The 13,662-nt window shown below is 38.2% G+C and overlaps 1 protein-coding gene across 1 annotated transcript in view; it reads left to right on the forward strand.

Moving 5' to 3' along the window:
* VPS54 (VPS54 subunit of GARP complex) overlaps positions 1 to 13,662 on the forward strand; it is an 87,104-nt gene that overhangs the window by 35,489 nt on the left and 37,953 nt on the right. Inside the window, exon 11 of the mRNA XM_081100586.1 lies at positions 6,444 to 6,784. Coding sequence (XP_080956712.1) covers positions 6,444 to 6,784 — 341 coding nt within the window. The remainder of the gene's footprint in view (positions 1 to 6,443; positions 6,785 to 13,662) is intronic.

Genomic DNA, 13,662 nt, shown 5'->3' on the forward strand with positions numbered 1-13,662 from the left:
GCTATTATCATCACCATCCATCTACAGAACTTTTCATCTAAAAAAACTGAAACTCTGTAGTATTAAAACAGTAACTTGCCCAGCCTTTGTGGGTCAGTGGTTGAGTGTCGACCTATGAACCAGGAGGTTGTGGTTCTATTCCAGATCAGGGTACATGCCCAGGATGTGGGCTCCATTTGCATAGGGGGCATGCAGGAGTTATCCAATCAATGATTTTCTCTCATCATTGATGTTTCTATTTCTTTCTCTCCCTTTTTCTCTCTGAAATCAATAAAAACACATCCTGTATAATAAAAGCATAATTTGCTAAGTGTCTGACTGATTGGTCGACTGTTTGGTCGACAGCTCGACCAGTTGCTATGACATGCACTGACCACCAGGGGGCAGACGCTCCAACCAGTAGGTTAGCTTGCTGCTGGGGCCCCGCTGATTGGGACTAGGCAAGAGGGCCGGACACACCCTGGAGCCCTCCCATGGTCCCTCCCCGGCTGGCTGGCCAACCTCCCGTGATCCCTCCCCGGCTGGCTGGTCCCCATTGGCCCTGATCCTGACTAGGCAACATGGGCCCAATTAGCCCCGATTGCTGGCCAGGCCTAGGGACCCCACCCGTGCATGAATTTGTGCACCGGACCTCTAGCTAAAAAATAAAATAAAATAAACAATTACTTACCTTTTCCTCCTTCCATCTCCTGGCAACCACCATTTACTTTCTGCCTCTCTGAGTTTGACTGCTGTAGGTACTTCATATAAGTGTAATTATATAGTATTTTTTTGTTGTTAATCCTCACATTAGGGTATTTTCCATTGCTTTTCAGAGAGAGCAGAAGGGAGGGAGAGAGAGAGACATTGATGTGAGAGAGACACATCAACTTGTTGCCTCTCATATGTGCCCCAACCGGGGGTGGGGAGTGAACCCACAACCTAGGTATGTGCCCTTGACTGAGAATTGAACCTGCAACTCTTTGATGCGGGAGTCGATGCTCCAGCCATTGAGCCACACCAGCCAGGGCTAAATATACAGTATTTGTTCTTTTGAGATTGGTTTGTTTCATTTAGCTTAATGTTCTCAAGGTTCATTCATTGTGGCATGTGCCAAAATTTCATTCATTTCTAAGGTTAAATAACATCCCATTTAAATATATACACTGAGTGGCCAGATTATTATGACCACCTGATGTTTGTAGGCAGATTAGCTATAATTTCGTGAAGTTGCTAGAGGGCCAGACCGTTATACATAGGGAAGCAGGTTGTTGAACATGACAGTAGAAGTGATTTTTTTCTGAAGATATGGGTAAACAACGCGATTTAACATCCTTTAAACGTGGGATATATATATAATATATACCACATTTTGTTCATTCCTTCTTCTGTCAGTGGACACTTGAGTTGCTTCCACATTTTGCTATTGTGAATAATGCTTCACAATATGAACAAATATCTCATAGCTGCTTTCAGTTCTTTTGGTATATGTTCAGAAGTGGAATTGTTGGATTATATGACAATTCTTTTTCTGATTTTTCGAGGAACTTCCATGCTGTTTTTCATAATAGCTGCAGTTTTATATTCCCACCAGTAGTGCATAATGATTTTAATTTCTCCACATTCTTGCCAACACTTGTTGCTTTTTCTTTTTTTGATAGTAGATATCATAACGGGTGTAAGGTTGTACTTCATTTTGGCTTTTCATTTTTCTAATGATTAAGTGATGTTGACCTTTTTATGTGCTTATTGCTATTTTTAATATCTTTGGAGAAATATCTTCTTTGCTGCTGCTCCTCCTCCTCCTCCTCCTTCTCTTCCTCCTCCTCCTCCTTCCTCCTTCTTTCTCCTTCTTCTTCACCTTTTAATATTTCATGTAATATTGGTTAGGTGGTGATGAATTCCTTTAGCTTTTTCTTGTCTGGGAAGCTCTTTATCTGACCTTTAATTCTAAATGATAGCTTTGCTAAGTAATCTCTGTTGTAGGTCCTTATTTTTCATCACTTTAAATATTTCTTGCCACTCCCTCTGACCTGCAGAGTTTCTGGTGATTTGATGTAGTTTGAAGCTGTTCATCAGGTGTGGAAGTCTGACCATTTTTTAATCAGATGTTTTTTTGTTTTTTGAATTCTAGGAGGTTCTTTATATATTCTGGCTATTAACCCTTTATCAGATATATGATTTGCAAATATTTTCTCTCATTGTATGGGTTGCTTTTTCACTTTTTTTGTGCTTTTTGGTACACAAAAGTTTTTAATTTTGATATAGTTCACTTTTTCTTTTGTTGCCTGTGCTTTTGGTGTCATATCCAAGAAATCATCACCAAATTCAGTGTTGTGAAGCTTTCTTTCTATGTCTTCTTCTAAAAGTTAATAATTTTAGGTTATATTTTAGATCTTTTAACTATTTTGAGTTAATTTTTGTATATAGTATAAGAAAAAGGTCCTACTTTGGTTTTTGGCCTGTGGGTATCCAGTTTTCTAAACACCATCTATTGAAGACGGTCTTGGTAACCTTGTCAAAAATCATTTGATCATATATGTGAGGGTTTATTTCTGGGTTCTTTATCCTATCCATTGATTTATATGTCTATATTTATGACAGTACCACACTTTTTGATAATGGTATCTCTTAGTAAATTTTGAAATCAGATCTCGAACTATGAGACCTCCAACCTTGTTCTTTTTTACTGTTAATTATATTTTGAATTTTTATTAAAATTCTTGTTTGTTGTCTGTACCCCAAAGATTAAGCTGATTTGTATAGCTGGGAAGAGAAAGACTATGTCACCATCATAGTCTTTTTACTAAAAGAAAAAATTAAGACAGGAAATATGCAAGATGGAAAGATATGAAGAAAAGTAAAATGAAGTTGGGGATATAATCACATCAAAGATTAAGACTATAGTGGGGATTAAAAATATTCAATGGGGAGGGTGGCAAGGAGCATGTTTGTGATAATAGAGAAGTTACTGATCAACAGAGAAAGGAAAAAATGTACGCATAAACACTTTGGTAGTGTAGCCCTTAAAGGCACAGAATTTCTGCAATATACTGTATGAGCTATTGCGTCTTAAGAGTGCTTTTAGTTCCAAATAACAGGAAAATATAATGGCCAGAGTGTCTTCAGCCATTAAGGGGACTTACTAGTATATATAACTAAAAAATATCCAGATGTAGGTCAGCTTTTAGGTATTTGACAGAAAAGTTGGTTTTGTTTCTCTGCATTTTTCTCAGTTTGTCTTCTATGCATCTTCTTTAGCTTTAAGCTCAGGCCATGATGGTTCCATGTGCTGATTGCATGAGCTTAGACCCTTAATCCTGTCTTTGAAGACCTGAAGTTGGAGTTTCTCTCTCTCTTTTTTTTTAAAATATATTTTATTGATTTTTTTACAGAGAGGAAGGGAGAGGGATAGAGAGTTAGAAACATCGATGAGAGGGAAACATCAATCAGCTGCCTCCTGCACACCTCCTACTGGGGATGTGCCCGCAACCAACGTACATGCCCTTGACCAGAATCGAACCTGGGACTCTTCAGTCCGCAGGCGGACACTCTATCCACTGAGCCAAACCGGTTAGGGCTGAAGTTGGAGTCTCTTAACCTAGAACCATGTAGATCTTGAAAAAGAAATCAGTAGTTTTTAGAAAGGGGGCAACAAATTATGAGAATGCCACCATGAATATTAAAGTAGACAAGTAGCCCCTTATTTCCTAATAGTTCATAAAGACTTAATTTATATATAATTACTCTTAATTCATCTAGCTTTCAATATTTATTAAGTATTTCCTATGTGCCCAGCACTATTCTAGGCATTAGGATTAGAGTATATCAGAGCTAACATTCTAGTGAAGACCTAGAATTAAAAAGTTAAAAATATAATGATAACTGTTATATTTTTAAAACTGGGTAATGGGATGGAGTTGCTGAGAGGTGAGTCAGAAAAGGCCTCTTTGAGGAACTAACTTTGTGCAAGAACCTGAGTGATGAGAGGAAACACTTATGCAGAGGTCAAGGTGAAGAGCATTCCAAGCAGAGGAAACAACAGAGGGCCTTGAGATGGGAACAATAGAATTTAGAAGAGTAGAAAGAGAACCAGAATGTCTGCAGAGTGGTGAGTGAATGAAAACAGGCATGAGATGAGGAGAGAAATGGATCTAAGGTTAGGCATGGTAAGGAATATGGATTTTTTTTTTTTTTAAGCAAGCACATCAATGAATATGATTTCTTTTTTTTTTAATTTTTTTTAATTAAATCTTTATTGTTCAGATTATTACATTTGTTCCTCTTTTTTCCCCCCATAACTCCCCTCCTCCCAGTTCCCGCCCCACCCTCCGCCCTCACTCCCCACCCACTGTCCTCATCCATAGGTGCACGATTTTTGTCCAGTCTCTTCCCGCATCTCCCACACCCCTTTCCCCCCCAAGAATAGTCAGTCCATTCCCTTTCTATGTCCCTGATTCTATTATAATCACCAGTTCATTCTGTTCATCAGATTATTTATTCACTTGATTCTTAGATTCACTTGTTGATAGATGCATATTTGTTGTTCATAATTTGTATCTTTACCTTTTTCTTCCTCTTCCTCTTCTTAAAGGATACCTTTCAGCATTTCGTATAATCCTGGTTTTGTGGTGATGAACTCCTTTAGCTTTTCCTTATCTGTGAAGCTCTTTATCTGACCTTCAATTCTGTATGATAGTTTTGCTGGATAAAGTTATCTTGGTTGTAGGTTCTTGGTATTCATCACTTTGAATATTTCTTGCCACTCCCTTCTGGCCTGGAAAGTTTCTGTTGAGAAATCAGCTGACAGTCGTATGGGTATTCCCTTGTAGGTAACTGAGTTTCTTTCTCTTGCTGCTTTTAAGATTCTCTCTTTGTCTTTTGCTCTTGGCATTTTAATTATGATGTGTCTTGGTGTGGTCCTCTTTGGATTCCTTTTGTTTGGGGTTCTCCGCGCTTCTTGGACCTGTAAGTCCATTTCTTTCACCAGGTGGGGGAAGTTTTCTGTCATTATTTCTTCAAATAGGTTTTCAATATTTTGCTCTCTCTCATCTTCTGGCACCCCTATAATTCTGATGTTGGTACGCTTGAAGCTGTCCCAGAGGCTCCTTACACTATCCTCGCATTTTTGGATTCTTTTTTCATTCCGCCCCTCCGGTTGGGTGTTTTTTGCTTCCTCGCATTTCAAATCATTGACTTGATTCTTGCGCTCCTCTGGTCTGTTGTCGGGAGTCTGTATAATATTTGTTATTTCAGTCCGTGTATGCTTAATTTCTAGGTGGTTCCCCATCATAACATCGAGGGTCTCATTAGTTTTCTTGTAGATCTCATTAAGTTTATCGGCAGCTTCTAAACAGTTCTTGAGAGACCTTAAAAGTGTGGTTCTGAACTCTATATCTTCCATTGACAATTTTGTCCTGTTTCTTTGTCTCTGCATTTTGTTATGCTTTCTTGGTGCATCCCCTAGTGGTCTTTGTGTGCAGTCTTGTAGTTAAGCCTTGATTGTTGTAGCTAATACCAGGGAGGGTTTGACCTCCAGGCCAAGTGGCTGTGAGAATCAGCTGTGTCTGCAGTGAGAGAACTTCTGTCCTCTAGGGAGGTGCTAATCTAGCCTTTGCCTGAGGCTATCCGGCAAATGCCTCTGTGCAGGGCTTGGGCAGGGCGGGTTGCACAGGATCAACAGGGTGGGCCGGAGAGAGCAGTTATGGCGGCTCTCAGTCCTGTCCCCAGGGGCTCTGCCTCTCTGAGTCCCAGCAATGGCTGCAAACCTCGGAGAGAAAGCTGCACTTGCTCTGACCGAAGCCAGACAGTCTCGCTTCTCCCGTTTGAGTCTGGGTCCCTAAAGACTCGCCCGTATCTGGAGCTCAGAGTCTGAGACTCCCTCCGGATTGAAAACGCCAACCGCGCCCTCCGCCGCCAGCCCGCTCCGCGCACTCCACACCTCAGAATTTGACTTCAGCACTGCGCCTCCTCTGAGTGTCCGTATGGGTTTCTCTTTCCTCCTAGTTGTAGGACTTCCACTCAGCCAGCGTTCCTGTGGTTCTGGGTGATGTCCGTTCCGTCTTTTAGTTTCACTTTTGAAGTAGTTGTTCAAGGCAGCAAACTCCAGCGTTAACCTATGCCGCCATCTTGGTTCTCCCCTGAATATGATTTCTTACAAGCAAGTTATATTTAGTGTAACCTATCTAAGAGGTTAGAGAAATCTGCAGTATTTTTGGGAGATTTTAATTTACAAAATCAACTAAAATACAGAAGTTTTATTTAAGCTTTAGGTAACCCATTTCTCTTGAGCAGTTCTTTTTCACAAGTCACCTTTACAGTGTAATAAAATAAAAGATTAGTAGAAATTCTTACATACATGACCTTGACTCATTTATAAAATGTTCATACACAGAATATACTTTTAGGAACTTTAGGTGCAAGATATTTTAAAGCCTTTAAAAATGTATCCTGTTTTCTTATAGGCAACGTTAAATATCATTCACAATGTTGTTCTCTCAGTTCTTGACAAAAACCAAAGAACTAGAGAAATGGAGGATATTTTGCAACAGAAGAATGCTGCAAAGGATAATTCACTGGACACAGAGGTGGCATATTTAATCCACGAAGACATATTTATAAGTGATGCATTCAGTGAGAGTGAATTAACACCTATAACAAGTGACACTACCTCTCAAAGAAATGCATCTCCAAATAGTGAGCCCTGCAGCAGTGATTCAGTATCTGAACCAGAATGTACTACTGATTCTTCATCCAGCAAAGAGCAGACATCATCATCAGCTATTCCAGGAGGTGTGGACATTATGTGAGTATGGTAACTGCTGCCAACTAAACAAGACTTTGAGTCATCTTATTAATGGTTTCAATAGGTTGATTATTCAGTTTACTGAAAAACCATATAAACTTTGGTCTTGGAATTTATTTTAACAAAAATCAATTTTATGAAACAGGTGTTTTATTGGAAATGTATGGAAGGTAGTTAGGAGGAGAGCTTTGGAAGCAATCGAGAATTAGAGAAGTTTAAGGCTAGAAAGGAACCATTTAAGTAAATGCCTTCATTTCAAAGAGCTTAGATGACTTAAAGTCAGTAGTGACAGAACTTGTCCTGAAACTCAGATCAGTATTACCTATTTTTCTTTTCTTCTATGTCACCCCTGTATTTTGTATGTAGTAAAAATCTGTTTGATTTAGTTTTTGATTTTTCAAACACATGAATTTCCAAGTCTTTTTAAACATTACTTTTTAAAACTTATTATTTTGAAATAATTTCATATTTACAGAAAAGTTGCCAAAATAGTACTAAAGACTTTCATATATCCTTCACTTTGATTTCCCAGTTGTTAACAGGTTACCATATTGCCGTTTCTCCCACCCTTCCTTTTTCTCTCTCCTTCTCTCTTCCCCTTTCCTTCTTTGTCTCATGGTAATATTTTTTCGGAATCATTTGACAATAGGTTGCAGACTTGATGTCCCACTATCCCCAAATACTTCAGTGTATATTCCCTAAATACAATACCACTCCCTTAAATAACCACAATATACCAATTAAAATCAAGGAAACAGTGATACATTATTACCATCTAATCAGTAAACTGTATTAAGAATTCACCAATTGTCTCAATAATCTAGAATATAGGAAGAATGAAAATAAACAAAGCCAATAAAGTCTTTCTGGTCCAAGAATATAGTTTAGATTTAATTATTGTTAAGAATCATAAGAACTCAGAACTTCTGTTCATTTTCACATAAGTCAGCTTATGGCTCAGGAGCTTGCATTTACAGCATAAAGTCAACTATATCACCTCCATTCCCCACCAAAAAGAAAACCAAAAAAAACCTCTGAACTACATATTAATAAAAACATTTTCTTTCTGTGTTCAGTCTAATAGTTTCACATTTACTGGTTAGGTTACAGTCTAAAACTGCTATTAAAAGAGATGTAAAAACCTCTGTAGCTTAAGCAATATAGCATTATGGTCCTCTCATGTAACAATTCAGAGGTAAGTGGTCCAGAGCTGAAAAGGCAGCTCTCCTATCTTAATTGCATAGCATCTATCTTTGTATAAGGAGGCTGCTCCAGGTTTTTTGTTGTTGTTGTTGTTTTTAAATTTAATTTTTTATTGTTTAAAGTATTACATATGTCTCCTTTTTCCCCCATTGACCTTTCCGTGGACGTTCCCACCCTCCCCACCCCACCCCAGCACACACTCTCATCCCCCTACTGTCTGTGTTCATGGGTTATGCTTACATGCATGCATACAAGTCCTTTGGTTGATCTCTCACCATCCAAACTCCCCCACACCCCTGCCTTCCCTCTGAGGTTTGATGGTCTGTTCAATGCTTCTATGTCTCTGAATTTATTTTAGTTCATTAGTTTATGTTGTTCATTATATTCCACAAATGAGTGAGATCATGTGATATTTATCATTCTCCGACTGGCATATTTCACTTAGCATAATGCTCTCCAGGTCCATCTGTGCTGTTGCAAATGGCAAGAGTTCCTTCTTTTTTACAGCAGCGTAGTATCCCATTGTGTAAATGTACCACAGTTTTTTAATTTACTCATTTGCTGATGGGCACTTAGGCTGTTTCCAAATCTTAGCTATTGTAAATTGTGCTGCTTTGAACATAGGAGTGCATATATCCTTTCTGATTGGTATTTCTGGTTTCTTGGAATATATTCCTAGAAGTGTGATCACTGGGCCAAATGGGAGTTCCATTTTTAATTTTTTGAGGAAACACCATACTGTTCTCCACAGTCGCTGCACCAGACTGCATTCCCACCAGCAGTGCACCAGGGTTCCTTTTTCTCCACATCCTCTCCAGCACTTGTCGTTTGTTGATTTGTTGATGATAGCCATTCTGACAGGTGTGAGATGGTACCGCATTGTCGTGTTGATTTGCGTATCTTGGATGATTAGTGACTTTGAGCATGTTTTCATATGTCCTCTTTCGAAAAGTATCTATTTAGGTCCTTTGCCCATTTTTTGGTTGGATTGTTTATCTTCCTTTTGTTAAGTTGTATGAGTTCCCTATAAATGTTGGAGAATAAACCCTTATTAGAGATAACATTGGCAAATATGTTCTGCCATGCAGTGGGCTCTCTGTTGTTTTGTTGATGATTTCTTTTGCTGTGCAAAAGCCTTTTATTTTGATGTAGTCCCACTTGTTTATTTTCTCCTTAGTTTCCATTGTCCTAGGAGCTATGTCAGTAAAGCTATTGCTATGACATATGTCTGATATTTTGCTGCTTATGGATTCTTCTAATATTTTTATGGTTTCCCATCTTATGTTTAAGTCCTTTATCTATTTTGAGTTTATTTTTGTGAATGATATAAGTTGGTGGTCTAGTTTCATTTTTTTGCATGTATCTGTCCAGTTCTCCCAACACCTTTTATTGAAGAGGCTGTCTTGACTCCATTGTATGCTCTTGCCTCCTTTGTCAAATATTAATTGAGCATATGGCTTGGGTCAATTTCTGGGTTCTCTGTTCGGTTCCATTGGTCTCTATGTCTGTTTTTGTCTAGTACCAGGCAGTTTGAGAACAGTGACTTTGTAATATAGCTTGATATCTGGTATTGTGATCCCTCCAACTTTGTTGTTCTTTCTCAGAATTGCTGTGGCTATTCGAGGTCTTTTTTTTATTCCAGATGAATTTTTGGAGAGTTTGTTTTAGGTCTTGAAATATGCCATTGGTATTTTAATGGGGATTGCATTGAATCTATAGATTGTTTTGCATAGTATGGACATTTTAATGCTGTTGATTCTACCAATCCATGGGCACTGTATATTTTTCCATTTGTTTATGTCTTCTCTATCTCTTTTTTCAGTGTCCTGTAGTTTTCTACGTACAGTTCTTTTACCTCCTTACTTAAGTTTATTCTTAGGTATCTTAATTTTTTTTGGTATAATGGTAAATGGGATTTTTTTTTCTAGTTTCTCTTTCTGTGAGTTCATTATTGGTGTATAAAAAGCCATAGATTTCTGGGCGTTAATTTTATATCCTGCTACATTACCAAATTCATTTATTAAATCTAGTAGTTTTTTTATGGAGTCTTTAGGGTTTTCTATGTATAATATCATGTCATCTGCGAATAATGACAGTTTTACTTCTTCTTTTCCATTTTGGATACCTTTTATTTTTTCTTATCTGATCGCTATGGCTAGCACTTCTAGTACTATGTCAAACAGAAGTGGCGAAAGTGGGCATCCCTGCCGAAACCGGTTTGGCTCAGTGGATAGAGTGTCAGCCTGCGGACTGAAAGGTCCCAGGTTCGATTCCGATCAACGGCATGTACCTGGGTTGCGGGCATATCCCCAGTAGGAGATGGGCAGGAGGCAGCTGATCGATGTTTCTCTCTCATCGATGTTTCTAACTCTCTATCTCTCTCCCTTCCTCTCTGTAAAAAATCAATAAAAAATATATTTAAAAAAAAAAAAAGAAAGAAAGTGGGCATCCCTGTCTTGTTCCTGTTCTTAGGTAAAATGGTTTTAGTTTTTGCCCATTGAGTATGATGTTGGCTGTAGGTTTGTCATATAAGGCTTTTATTATGTTGAGGTATGATCCCTCTATTCCCACTTTGCTGAGGGTTTTTATCAAGAAAGGGTGTTGGATTTTGTCAAATGTTTTTTCTGCATCAATTGATATGATTATGTGATTTTTGTCTCTCAATTTGTTCATGTGAGGTATCACATTTATTGATTTGCAGATATTGTACCAGCCTTGCATCCTGGAATAAATCCCACTTGGTCATGGTGTATGATCTTTCCAATGTAATGTCTGCATCCTATTTGCTAGAATTTTGTTGAGGATTTTAGCATCTATGTTCATGAGGGATATTGGCCTGTAATTCTCTTTCTTTGTGGTGTCTTTATCTGGTTTTGGGGTTAGGGTAATGCTGGCTTCATAGAATGAGCTTGGAAGTGTTCCTTCCTCTTGAATTTTTTGCAATAGTCTGAGGAGGATAGGTTTTAGTTCTTTGAATGTTTGGTAAAACTCCCCTGTGAGGCTGTCTTCCCCCGGGCTTTTGTTTGCTGGATAATTTTTGATTACTGCTTCAATTTCATTGGTAGTTATTGGCCTATTCAGGTTTTTTTATTCTTCCTGATTGAGTTATGGAAGCTTGTATTTTTCTAGGAATATGTCCTTTTCATCTAGGTTGTCCAGTTTGTTGGAGTAGAGCTGTTTATAGTATTTTTTTTAAAATATATTTTATTGATTTTTTACAGAGAGGAAGGGAGAGAGATAGAGAGTTAGAAACATCGATGAGAGAGAAACATCGATCAGCTGCCTCCTGCACATCTCCTACTGAGGATGTGCCCGCAACCCAGGTACATGCCCTTGACCGGAATCGAACCTGGGACCTTTCAGTCCGCAAGCCGACGCTCTATCCACTGAGCCAAACAAGTTTCGGCTATAGTATTTTTTTTAATAATCCTTTGTATGTCTGTGGGATCAGTTGTTACCTCTTTCATTTCTGATTTTGTTTGAGTCCTCTCTCTTTGTTTCTTGGTGAGCCTAGCTAGAGGTTCATCAGTCTTGTTTATCCTTTCAAAGAACCAGCTCTGGGTTTTATTGATCTTTTGTATTGCTTTTTGGTCTCTATATTGTTTATATTGTTGCTCTGATCTTTTTTATTTCCTTTCTTCTGCGTACTCCGGCCTTTTCTTGTTGCTCTCTTTCTAACTCTTTACGTTGCAGGGTTAGATAATTTATTACTATTTTTTTTTGTGTTTTTTTTTGAGGTAGGCCTGTAGAGCTATGAACTTCCCTCTCAGGATTACTTTCACTGTGTCCCATAGATTTTTGATTACTGCTTCAATTTCATTGGTAGTTATTGGCCTATTCAGGTTTTTTTATTCTTCCTTTGTTGTGTTTTTATTGTCATTTGTTTCCAAGATGCTTCTTATTTCTTTGATCTCTTTGGTAACCCAATCATTGTTTTTGGGTTTTTTTGTTTTTTAAAAAAAATACATTTTATTGATTTTTTACAGAGAGGAAGGGAAAGGGATAGAGAGTTAGAAACATTGATGAGAGAGAAACTTTGATCAGCTGTCTCCTGCACACTCCCTACTGGGGATGTGCCCGCAACCAAGGTACATGCCCTTGACCGGAATCGAACCTGGGACCTTTTGAGTCTGCAGGCAGACACTCCATCCACTGAGCCAAACCGGTTAGGGCCCAATCATTTTTTAATAGCATGCTATTTAGCCTCCAAGTGCTTGATTTTTTTCCATTGGTTTTATTGTAGTGGATTTCTAATTTTATGCCATTGTGATCTGAGAAGATGCTTGATAGCATTTCTATCTTCTTAAATTTGAAGAGGCTTTGCCTGTGTCCCAATATGTGGTCTATCTTTGAAAATGTCCTGTGTGCACTTGAGAAGAACGTATAATCCGTTGCTTTGGTACGAAATGTTCTGAAGATGTCAATTAATTCCATCTGATCCAGTGAGTCATTTAGCATTGCTGTTTCTTTGCTGATTTCTTGTTTAGAGGATTTATCCAGTGGTGACAATGGGGTATTAAGGTCCCCTACAATGATTGATTGAATTGCTGCCGATCCCTCCCTTGATATCTTCCAGAAGTTTTTTTTATGTATTTGGGTGCTCCTATATTGGGTGCATATATATTTACCAGAGTTATATCCTGTTGTTGAATTGCTCCCTTTAAGTATTATGAAATGGCCTTCCTTATCTCTTGTTGTGGCTTTCACTTTAAGGTCTATTTGGTAGATATAAATATTGCTATCCCAGCTTTTTTTTTCCATTTCCATTTGCCTGAAAATTTTTTTTCCATCCCTTCACTATCAGTCAGTGAGAGTCCTTTGTTCTGAAGTGGGTCTCTTGTAGACAGCAAATATATGGGTCATGTTTTCTTATCCATTCAGCTACCCTTGTCTTTTGATTGGAGCATTTAATTCATTTACATTTCAGTTTATTATTGATAGGTACTTGTTTGTAGCCATTTTTATACTTTATACCTGTGTTCCTTCTTCCCTTTCTATTGTTTCTTTTTACAGCAGTTCCTTTAGCATTTCTTGCATTGCTGGCTTGGTGGTAATGAACTCCCTTAGCCTTTTTTTGTCTGTAAAGCTCCTGATTTCACCTTCAATTTTAAATGATAGCCTTGCTGGGTATAGTATTCTTGGATTCATTCCCTTGCTTTTCATCACTTTGTATATTTCATTCCATTCTCTTCTGGCCTGATGTGTTTCTGTTGAGAAATCAATTGATATTCTAATGGGAGGTCCACTGTCGGTAAGTTCCTGTCTCTTTCTGATAGCCTTTACGATACTTACTTTGTCATTCATGTTTGCCAATTTAATTATGTGTCTTGATGTTGGTCTTTTTGGGTTCATCTTGTTTGGGACTGTGTGTGCTTCTTGGACTTGTTTGACTTATTTCTTCCCAAAATCAGGGAAGTTTTCTGTCATTATTTCTTCAAACAGGTTTTCTATTCCTTGCTCAGCTTTCTCTTCTTCTGGCACCCCTCTTATATGGATGTTGTTTTGTTTCATGTTGTCCCTAAGCTCCCTTAGGCTCTCGTCCTGCTTTTTAAGATTTTTTTCCAGTTGCTATTCTGCTAGGGTATTTTTTCCTACCTTGTCTTCTTTCTCACTGATGCGGTCCTCAGCTTCTTCTAGTTTACTATTGTGCTAGAGGCAAAGACCAACAAGTAGTT

The sequence above is a fragment of the Myotis nattereri genome (genome assembly GCF_964212035.1).
Source record: "Myotis nattereri genome assembly, chromosome: 10".
Classification (NCBI taxonomy): domain Eukaryota; kingdom Metazoa; phylum Chordata; class Mammalia; order Chiroptera; family Vespertilionidae; genus Myotis; species Myotis nattereri.